Here is a 12,219-nt window from a genome sequence, read left to right on the forward strand (position 1 = left end):
AAAACGCAATTTGATTGGTTCATTTAAGAATAAATTTCATTTCAAGGTCTAGATTACTTTTTTAAAAGATCTAACTTTTGTTTGGATCACAAACTAGTGATGTAGAGATCTTAGAAGTTCACAAACTAGTGATGTAGAGATTTTAGAAGTTCACAAACTGGTGATGTAGAGATCTTAGAAGTTCACAAACTAGTGATGTAGAGATTTTAGAAGTTCACAAACTAGTGATGTAGAGATTTTAGAAGTTCACAAACTAGTGATGTAGAGATTTTAGAAGTTCACAAACTAGTGATGTAGAGATCTTAGAAGTTCACAAACTGGTGATGTAGAGATCTTAGAAGTTCACAAACTGGTGATGTAGAGATTTTAGAAGTTCACAAACTAGTGATGTAGAGATCTTAGAAGTTCACAAACTGGTGATGTAGAGATTTTAGAAGTTCACAAACTAGTGATGTAGAGATCTTAGAAGTTCACAAACTGGTGATGTAGAGATTTTAGAAGTTTACAAACTAGTGATGTAGAGATCTTAGAAGTTCACAAACTAGTGATGTAGAGATCTTAGAAGTTTACAAACTAGTGATGTAGAGATTTAGAAGTTTACAAACTAGTGATGTAGAGATTTTAGAAATTCACAAACTGGTGATGAGAGATTTTAGAAGTTTATTCTTCGAGCAATGATTGCTCATAAACTAGTGATGTTTCATTTTCTAAGCAATGGTTGCTCACAAACTAGTTATGTTTCATTCTCTGGGTGATGGTTGCTCATAACCTGACAATTTGTCTTGACCCCGAATAGAGACAAAGGCTAAAATTACTTACAATGTATATCAAAAATTCAATTTACTGTTTATTGGGCCACAATATGGTAACAATGATGATCAGTCATATTGCTATATGAAAAGTTACTCATTAGGTTTATGGCCATCGTCAATGACATAGGTAAATATGTGAGAAATACTTGTTCAAGGGTGTTATACTTTTATTATACCCCCCGAACGAAGTTCTGGGGGGTATATAGGAATCACTCTGTCTGTCTGTCCGTCTGTCTGTCTGTGCAGATTTGTGTCCGGGCCATAACTTCTTTGTTCTTTGACTTAGGCATACCATATTTGGCACACAGGTAGATCACCATGAGACGATGTGTCAAGTACCTTCATGACCTCTATATGAACTTTGACCCTTGACCTCAAGGTCAAAATTAAAGGTTTTTTACAATGGATTCGTGTCCGGGCCATAACTTCTTTGTTCTTTGACATAGGCATACCATATTTGACACATGAGTGTATCACCATGAGACGATGTGTCAAGTACCTTCATGACCTCTATATGACCTTGATCCTTGACCTCAAGGTCAAAATTAAAGGTTTTTTACAATGGATTTGTGTCCGGGCCATAACTTCTTTGTTCTTTGACATAGGCATACCATATTTGACACATGAGTGTATCACCATGAGACGATGTGTCAAGTACCTTCATGACCTCTATATGACCTTGACTTTTGATCTCAAGGTCAAAATTATAGGTTTATGCCATGGATTTGTGTTCGGACTATATCTTCCATTTTCTTCTACAAATGCATACCATATTTTTACACTCAGGAAAGAGGTAATTTATACCTATTAACAACACCCTTTGGGAGATTGGGGTAAGCGGGGGGTATTCTTAGTGAGCATTGCTCACAGTACATCTTGTTTGTTAAATACATTAGAATCTTTTATTTGGCACAAAAGTTGCTTATGAATTCAACTGTGTTTCATGACCCTAAATCATGGTCATTTGGCCAAGATGTAGACCCCCTACCCCACCCCCGAAAAAGGCATCAGTCTAAAAATACCCAGCCTTGACAAATCTTAATGAGATTAACCCCCCTCCCTCTATGCCATGATGAATTTGTAAGGAAGAAACAACAAAAGAAATTATCACCTGTTCTGATCACTGATTAAAGATTGCAGCATCAACATGGAACACTTCTAACTGTAGATCATTGTTGTCGCATTCCCAGGTGACTGTTAATGCCCATAGGCCTCTCATGATTTGGTATATGAACATGAAGTAATACTTCACAGTTTGAATTAGGAGTATGGATTTTCTGCGGAGCTACATGTACCTCAATATTGACTTCCCTATCTTTTGTCTGGATCTCTGTAACACAGGTTTCAGTCTAAGAATGGGGATTAAATTTAATGTGACTTCGCTGTTTGCTAGACTGCTTGAGGTTATGATAATTAGAAATTAATCAACTTTTATGGTCAAGTTTTTTGTGTTTCTAAGTAGGTAATTTTAAACGTAATGAATGTTTTATATATATATTTGTAAAATTCAATGATGACCAAAAACTTGGATCTGAATCAAAGTTGAAAGATGCCCTTTGGATTTGGGAATGCCATGAGAATTTTTTAGCTTGTGAAGGTAGCTGAAAGATAATTGATTATCGTGATGTTGAAATAAAAAGTATTCTTACAACAAAAATCAATTTTTACAGACAAATGAAGCGGAATTTTAACTATCACTAGAATATGGAAGAAATGCAGATGAAACGTACTGTATCAGGAAAATGTCGAAGCCTGGTTTTCATTAGACACAAGTGAAAAAACAGAATGTGCTAAAACTTTAATTTTTATTTAGTTCTTTCTCTAAACAATTTGTGAGGCAGTTAATCAATCTGTAAAAGTATCCCATATACATTCAAAACTAACATTAGAAGGTAATTTGAAAAAAATTTAAAACCCCTCCTGGACTCGAACCTGCGACCTACAGTTCAGCAGTCGGTATTCTTACCAACTGAGCTACTTGGCTAGGTATTTAAATGGTAAAGGAAAAGTCAAATATTGCTGATATCGATTTTTTCATCCATGTTTTTATAGGAAGTCAGCCATTATGATGATGTAGACTCGAGTACTTCGTTTTTGAAAAATATTCATGTATTTTAAAAATACATGTATTACCTAACTTATTCAACACTAATAGTTTTGCATATATTAAAAGTAAACAAATGGCAATTTCTAAAGAATGTTCATGGTGATAAGGTGTATAAATAAAACAATTTTTGATCATTATCTTTAAAGAAAACTATAGGTCACCACAGAGACAAAATCTGATGAAATTTTAGTTTTCCCTTATTTTTGTCTTTAAAAATAACTTGCATTTAATAGTGATAAATTTTCTGTCAGTGATGTTTGCATTAAGTTGAATAATAGAATACTAATGGTTTACAGATTTACAATTAATTCATTGAATCAGATATATAATTTATCTCTAGAATGTGAAAAACTCTACTATTATCAAACACATGTATAACAAATATTTTAAGTATACAAGTTTTGAAATTCATCAGTTATTTCCCTTTAGTCAAAAAAGGGTAAAGATAACCAGTAGTGATCATGTGCTTTAGAGGAGTTAGCACCCCTGTTGACTGGTCACACCCATCATGATCCCTCTATCCTGATCAGGTAAATGGAGTTATCCATTTCCAAAATTAAAATAATCAGCTAACCAGAATAATTGTTTCTAGCACATTTCAGGCTGGACACATCAAATATTATATGATGCACATATATTTATAGGTCTGTAAAACGGACACATTAATATGATGCACATATGTATTTTAGGTCTATAAAACGATTTCAAAGTGGATGAACAATTCTATATGCAATACTGTATGACAATCATTGTCTTTAGGAAGCTTGGCATCAGTTCTCAAGTCTTATGCTGATATTGGTCCTCTGAGTAAGTTGAAGATCAATCCTAAAGTCTGATATCAATTGACTAAAGCTGTCTAAAAAAAGATGTACAGTATCTTCTCATTCATAGCTGTCTAAAGAAGTTATAGCATCTCATTCAAAGCTACCTAAAGAGAGGCTCATAGCATCTCCTCATTCAAAGTTGTCTTATTTTTATTCATCCTGATGTAAGTTTCATGCATGCTTTTAGAAATCTTTATTGGTCGCTCATGACCAATGCAAAATTCCCGAACAGTTACTCACATTTAATTATGTTAACCAGAGTATGCATAACTATGACAGCACCTTCAGGTTTGGGTTTACAGTGCAGAGATATAAATGATTTGAATGAAACTGTGACTATATTGCATGTAAGCAATTTGACCCTTGGTCGCTTAGTTTGGAAACAACATAATTTGTAAACAGTAATTATGATTTAAAAGAATTTAAATGACAGTGTTGAGAATGAAGATTTAACACCTAGGAAATGAGATATAGGGCACAAAGTTCAGGTGAAATCAGCAAGTCATTGATCAGGTCTTATATAGCAGAACGATGGGCCTAAACTGGGGACAAGCACTGATCAGTTTTGTGATAAATGACAGGATTATGTGAAATCAATGACAAATATTGGAAAAACAGGCTCCGATTAAACTAGCCACCGAGAAAGGAAGGGAAAAGATGGAATTAAGAATGATAGTATCAAAGTTTGGAATATACCTATTTCATTGTTGTGGAATTTATTAAATTTACTTGACAGCAAGATAAAATGTGTTTTAAATTCCGTGTTACCAAGAATCTACATATATATCAGATATATCAATTTCTTTTGAAAGGAGCTGTAGTAGAGTTTGATAAATTGTCTTAGATTATGAAGTCACCAGATTAAACGTGTATTGTTAATTTGTGAGCTTATGAAGGGCTTTGACAATCTACACAAGCTAGCTGTTATCTCTGTGGCAGGGTTTAAAATTACGACTTTACATTTAAATTGATTAAATATGAATGGCCTCTTCTGTGACACATAGTAATACACATCCTTTGGTGGGAAATATTGTATTAGTTGGAGATTTCCTCATTAGACTGGGAGTCCTTTTCGTCAGTGCAAGAGATGATACTTACAGTTGTTTGAAGTTCAGTTTTTTTTCTAACGGATTTCATGAACGATAGATTTTATCGGGAGATGGATATAAATTTTTTCGTAATTGCATATCCACCATTATGAAGGAATAATGGGTATGACCAAGGATTATCAGGAAAACAAACAAAATGAGATATGCCACGACTGATTATATGAATTAATGGCAATTATTGAGCAATTTGAAAATTTCGGTTGTGAACGTAAAATGTAAGTAATGGATAACGTTATTCTTTCTTTCGATTAAAAACTACTTCAAATGAAACTTTAAAAACAAGTAAATTAATGCCGAGTAACTTTAAGGTACACAAGCGTCTAATGTCCCGATAACTTATAAAAATAAAATGGAGTTCTTTTGTTGTAAAATCAAACAATTCTCTATTCATGTATTACATTTACTTTAAAATCAAAAGTTTGCTGAATGAAACCTATTATTTACAAATCATTTCCCTGTACCCTGCATCTCGACAATTGTGACTGGCATTGTCTAAATTATCAATATTAAGTCAGGTGGGAGTTTTTAAAGGCAAAATAAAATAATTGTGAAAAAAATATTGTGATATGAACTTTGATGTCAAATCTAAATTTTCTGGACATTTCAAAGTTATGCCAGTGACGTGAGTCCTGTTATGATAGACGGTCTGTCTGTGATTCGGCAGGGTTTTGAAGACCTATGGTGGTTGTTTTTACCCATTCACTCTGTAAGCCGATTAAGATGTTTTTTGTGAAAATACCTGGATGCATGAATATGATTTTAGTGGTGAATGATGATACTGTGAATTGATTGGATGAAATGAAGGCTAAGGAATTGTGTAACAAGATGTCCATTCGACTGATTGTTCCGTGAATTTAGATTGAAATCTTTTGATCTCGGGGATGTACGGATTTAAGCTGGTGCTATACAAGGAGTGAAATATCAAGAAAATTTCAAAATGGCGCTAGTGGATAGTCTATTTCCACCAATAAAACTAACAAAAAGCAGCATATTTCCATCAATAAAGAAAAAGGGCAGGAATAAAACTTTGGCAAACATGTTTACGAGGCCCATGTTAAGTGATGTGCCTCGCAAGATTGTCCTGTGTTCATTACCACCAGTATCTGTTCCAAAACGTCTGGCCAAGCGTCCCCGCAACAATCGGTTAAGGCGCCTCCACGTAAGAGCACCGGTTTATCCAAAGCTTCACCGTTTAGGTTCCGGTTTGCTTCCTCCAGCAGTCGTAGACAGCCAGATCTTGACGGATATGATGGTAGGGGTCTCTCTCTATTTGTGGATATGAAATCTCAATTTATTATTGACATATTCTTAAGGTATTATATGATGAAAAGTTTTTATCCCCATCTTATAAACTTTTATATTGATGGATTGAAAAATGATTTTACCCCGTATTGAATTACAGTGTAAAATTTTATGCCTCTGGTATTTAGTTAATGAGGCAATTTCAAATTCGGCCATTGATGAGTATGAAAAGGATGATGGAATTAAGATAGGGTTGCTATTTCCAGCAATTATGCAGACATCGGTATACATATTTGGTCCAGAATTTGTGAACTTTTTTCATTGAAATACTTTATTGCAGTCTTTTTTAAAATTTTTGTTAAGCTTGACAATGAAGCAGTTTGTAAGATTATGACTGTACAGCCCATGATTTAAATGGTTTCCCATCAGGCCTTCAATAAAGGTTATATTTGAAGGTCTCTTAGTTTTATAGCAAATTTTTTTCTGCCAGGACACTAAAAATTTGTTAAGTCTTAGATTAATAATAGGTCTACCAAATTAGTAGATTTCTGGCATGTAGTACTGTTATCCATGGCTTTTTAGTTGGAATTTTACTTTTTGATAAATATCTTCATCGATTCTGGATGTGTCATTATATGTGTGACAGCTAATGTAACAAAAAAATTACATGTGTGTTTGAAACCTATGTGCACATTTCTACAGTTCATAAGACATACAATTCTTATTCCTTTACATATCATTTACAAATTGGACCTCCAGCTTGCTCAGGGCATAGACTCAAGTAAATATACATGCATGCTCATAATTAGTACTTTAAAGTTATAATAGCTCTCAATCTGAAAAATTTATTTAGTTATAAAAATGTACTATTATGATAGTTTTGTATGTAACTTTAACTATATTCATTGATAAAGTTAGAATTAAGTTAGATTTTTATCAAAATCAAGATTTTGGTTCTATTTAATATAAAGCATCATATACCTGATCAGGATATAGGGCTCACGGCGGGTGTGACTGGTCGACAGGGGATGCTTACTCCTCCTAGGCAACTGATCCCACCTCTGGTGTGTCCAGGGGTCTGTGTTTGCCCAACTGTCTATTTTGTATTGCTTGTAGGAGTTATGAGATTAATCACTGTTCGTTATCTTCACCTTTCATATAGAAATAAATTTTTGTACAGGAAGACAATAAATGTAATTTTACAACATTGAAAGACTGAATAGGTTTTCTAACATGAATAACAAAAGTTAATTATGAACCTTATTTTTTCCTGTCATTGAAATAGTAAATCACAATTTTGCAACTAAACTTTTCGACACCAAAAATGAGAGCTATACTTGTCAGGTTAGCAGTATGGTCCTTCTCCACTATATCAAAAGAAAATGAAGCAGTTTTTTGATGGTAAATCAATGCTGAGATCATCCAGTTCTGATAATTAAATCTGCTAAAATATCAGGCCATTGTAGTTGATTTGCACAAAAACTTATGATTTCATACGTCATTATTTTTTCATGGCCTCTTCCTATAATCAATGCAGACAATGCAGCGGAATCGGAATTACAATTGAATTCTGCAACAATGCAGAGATATTTATGCACATAGTAACGATGGCAGGCATTGATCTGTGTTATCATATTGTTAGTCTGGTGTGTTAACCCAGTCAATCAAATTGTAAAGTCAGATGACAGCATTACTCAAGTGTATAGCGGGTACAAATGTGACACACGGCACGTGAATGGTCCAAAATTTATCGTTACAAACCTTGTATTAATTTAAATTTTATGTACTTGCTTTTGATTTGCAAAATATACGAATAAAAGATATGCAATAAATAATTCTGTACTTTTAAACATTTTAGATGGTGTTAAATGGGGGGAAATGGTACATTTTTAAAAGCCGATGTGAATTTTTTTACGTATTGTTCCTCATTTTAATCTGAAGATTATGTATGGGTTGAGAATTGGAGAAATTTGATATCAGTGAGACGATCTGATTAAATGCGGCCATTATCTGAGAATGGGGTATGTAACAATCCATGCAGATCCCACAAGTAAACTTTTGATGACAAAGAGAGAAAAGGAAATGTAAATAACACTAATTAAATCTTCACATACAATTACACCTGTATACTCCAACAGTCAAATGTAGGAAATAATTGAACTTAAAGACATTGATACAGGAGAGTGCTTAGATACAGCACAAATTTTCACTGGAGTATATAAAGTTTGATTTAGTGTAAAATGTGAAACTGGATCCTCAGCTGGAATCTACCATATTTAAGTAAAAATGGGGAAATTTGTAAAACAAGAACATGGGTACAGACGTTATGCGTTTGACTTTTTCACAATTAAGAGTCGTACATGGAGACTGGATTACTTTAGGCCTGCTGGGTTCACTATAAAGCTGAGACACTTCCTGGCAATCCGTCGACCAGCCAGGCTCAGGGTACGACAGAGTGTAGTAATAGTTTCTTTATAATTGATGGGAGTATTTAATTTGGTGAAATCCAAGTTCAGCATCATTTTGCGAGAATCAAATTTGCAAGTGGTAAACTCTGAAGGATTTAAATCCGTTTAGATTCACAAGAAGATAAAAGTCAGAAATTTCTTTTCGAAAGAGTCTTCTCAGGAATTGATGAAATTTCTTCCATACATTAGGGAATGTACAGTATTGTGATTGAGATCCATAGACAGGCAATGATCAACAAATTAAATATTTCTTTGTAAAATCCCCAATTGTATAAATTTCTTTCTTTTTTCAGTCATTGCTGGATACCCAAAGATCTAAAGGTGCTGTTATTGAGGCAGACCTCCCAGAGGACAGGTCATCAGAAAAGTCAGGGTCACTGAAGCCAAAGCAACCAATCAAAAGGCACGGCAAAGACCGAGGTAAATATACCTTCAGTTGTACACCTATCATTGATAAACCAAATCAAAATACAAGTTATCGAGCTTTCAGTTTAAGGACACTTGATATATGGATTGATATATATTTTATGGCTGAGTTTGGTTGTAATAAATACAACTATAGAATACCTTTTTTAAAAAAAGGGGGGGGGGTTATATTTTGTAAATTTTCTATGATGTTCAAAATTTGAAATATTTTAACCCTCCCTATATATAACTCTATAGAAAATTTCCCCACTGTTTTTGACTTAATTGAGAAACAATGGGAATGATTAAATTGCATTCCATACAATAGCTTATATTTATTTTAATTATTAAAACAAATTTTGTTTTCATCATTTTTGAAAAAAGTTAGTTTGTAGCAAGCGTCATTACAATCTGCATAAGTGAGTCTTGTGATATTTTTTCAGCGCGCTCCACGTCGAGTTCCCCAGCCCCTGAGGAGAAAGAATACATTGGAGGTGTACCTGTGGTGTCCTTCAGAGACGGGTCAGGGTCACCCAGCTCTGTCCCCCAGCTCCCCCACATTCCCGGGACAGCTCCTCTGACGCCGATTGGGGAGATGAGCAGAGAACAGACCACAGTGGTCCCACTGCCACCCATAGGAAAAGGTGACCTATCCACCTCAAATACTATATACATCTATACCCCTTTCTTCTCTTGGCATGTGTGTATTCTCCTATATATGTATCTTGCTTAAAGCAAAAAGGAATGCAATGGCTTTTATTGTAATCAATATATTTTCATTTAAGTATTTGTAAACTGCACAATTTTTATAGTTGAAGACGGAGAATTAATTGCAAGATGACATACATGCCTTGATCTATGACCTTGGTGAAGGGAGATAATTTGGTGGAGGTTAAATGTAACATTGAAAAAATTGTTTCAACCCTTATTTTGTCCAACCCCAAACCCTAGGTAAAGCTAAATAATGTTTTAAGTCCCAGGATATAGTTAGGTTTTATGTGAACACAGCATATTTAGAACTTAAAACCATTTAACAAGAGAAGAAAATTGCAAATAATTTTAAATGAATATTTACACAGTAAAGAGATCATTATTTGAGACTGACTTGTTTGACGTCTGCTTTTAGTTAATTTTATTTCTGTGCCCGGCAATCTCAAACTTAGAGAATCCAATTATAAAGTACAAAGCATAGAGTATGAAGGAACTTTAAAAAATATTGATAAAAGATCTCACTTGAATTTGTCCACGTAATGAGTGTATGTATTGTTAAGCCTGACTCGGAAATGTGATCCTGATCTAAAGAGAAAGAGATCAGTTTTGAAAAAAGAAATTTTATTGCTTTACAAAAAATGTCAAAGAGATACATTTTTAAAATATCATGAATATGTATTGCTTCATGGTCATCAAGTTCAGATTAAAAATCAAAATAAATGAAGAGTATAAAGGCAGCCACATACCATTTGGTGAATGATTTTAGTGGAGAAAAGATAGGGTAAACGTACGCACATATATAAAAGAAAGGCTTCACATGAATAAACTTAAAGAATCGTCCGTAAATTAATGTTGCATTAATACTAAATTAGCAAATGTTTCTTATATCTTGTATATGAAGACCCAAATACGTTTATGGTTAATATTTTCAGAAGAAACCAAGAACAAGATTGACATCCCCATTGGAAGTATGGCTTTATCCCTGTTCTTGTGGGTTTTTACTCTATAATGTTCCCAAACAAAACAAAATAACATGTCTGTGAAACACAACAGTGTTTGCACTCTGCATTCCAACTGGACTACACAAACATGTATATAGTCCATGGTTTTAAAATTTACTGTGTGGATACTCAACCTCATGTTTGTCGTCCCCAATCCTAATTAAATCAAGGTGTGTTATGTTTAATTAAACCTGTTTGTGTTATGATTTAATTAATGAATTTGATCACAGGTTTAAAATCTGAGAATGTCAGATTTGATCTTTATGTGAATGGAACCTAACAACCCACTACACTCATGGTGATACAAGTTCAAACACCTCATTATTCTGTGCAGAAATTGGAACACTAAATGTGTTGAATTTCAAAATAAATGTTAAAAAGACGATAATTGGACATTTCTTTTGATGTCCAGAGTTTAGAGAAATATTGCAGACAGTATTTACAAATTTTCAGAATAGGTGTACAATATTGACTAAATGCAAATTACATGCATTTCGATCACCTTTGGCTTGACAAAATTGAATGAAGTATGACAGATAGGTTGTCCATTGTGCATTACGCACTTTGTATATGACCTTGTATCACCAGCGCCATGTTTGTCCTGTACGGCTCTAATGCGACTGACAGAGATTCTGTGTGTACATTAGGCATACCAGCTCTGCACATTCAGCCGCCAACCCCACAACATACAATTCTTGAGTCGTATGATGCCACAGGGCAAAAGAATGGGAATCTCAAGTCTGTTAGCGAAGGTAAAGTCAGCTCACATCATCTCCTCTGCTGGGAACCAGTCAAGCTTCTGTATGACCACTAGTTTTTTGGGGTTTTTTTTTTGGGGGGGGGGGGGGGGGGGGGGGTAGCAAATGGACACAGTTAGAATGATAGTCTTAGATATCAAAACAATATATATTTTATAACTCATTTAGTTTGTGTAATAATAGTTATCTAAAAATAACACAGCATTAGATGTGATTGTTAGAGAGATGATGTGAGTTAAATTTCAGAGTACTATTATGTTAAACTGATTAAAATTTGTAGATCTGCTACATATATATCTCTATTATTATTGGGTTATTGAATTTGGGGAATTGGTTGGTTTAGAGATTATACAGTATATCATGCCTATCTTCATATATTCACGGCTCCTGTGTGTATAGGTGCACATTTACTATACAGCTGCACAGCGACTCATTTAGTTGTGTGATAATTTTGCTTGTTTTGCTGTTTGGAGTCTGTACTTCTGTCTGTGTGTTTGTCTGTAGGAGATATCTATATATAATTCAATATTGATAGATGATGTAGACACATATACTTCTTAAGATAATGTGAAAAATAAAGCGCTGTACCTGAAAAGTTTGACATATCAATATAAAAGCTAAAGGGCTTACCTTATTGTAATGATTGTTTTATTTTCAAATTGTTCCTTTTTCACCCAAAATGAAGAGTAATTGAGATTCTATTTCAATCCTCAGAAGAAGTTTATCTTGAATTACTTGGTGTTCATTTTTTTAATGCAAGATTTATGTTTCACTACCCTTGC

General features: G+C 33.9%; 1 protein-coding gene across 48 annotated transcripts in view; it reads left to right on the plus strand.

Moving 5' to 3' along the window:
* Positions 1-12,219, plus strand: part of LOC125679245 (titin homolog) — a 62,675-nt gene that overhangs the window by 11,696 nt on the left and 38,760 nt on the right. For 25 of the 48 annotated variants that reach the window (XM_048918295.2, XM_048918299.2, XM_048918297.2 and 22 more), the window contains exons 7-10: positions 8,856-8,982; positions 9,411-9,611; positions 10,611-10,646; positions 11,327-11,431. In XM_048918295.2, coding sequence (XP_048774252.2) covers positions 8,856-8,982; positions 9,411-9,611; positions 10,611-10,646; positions 11,327-11,431 — 469 coding nt within the window. Of the gene's footprint in view, positions 1-4,619; positions 6,105-8,855; positions 8,983-9,410; positions 9,612-10,610; positions 10,647-11,326; positions 11,432-12,219 lie in introns of those variants that run through there. The other 23 variants (XM_048918306.2, XM_056155484.1, XM_056155492.1 and 20 more) reach the window with 6 other exon arrangements.

The sequence above is a fragment of the Ostrea edulis genome, chromosome 2 (assembly GCF_947568905.1).
Source record: "Ostrea edulis chromosome 2, xbOstEdul1.1, whole genome shotgun sequence".
Classification (NCBI taxonomy): Eukaryota; Metazoa; Mollusca; class Bivalvia; order Ostreida; family Ostreidae; genus Ostrea; species Ostrea edulis.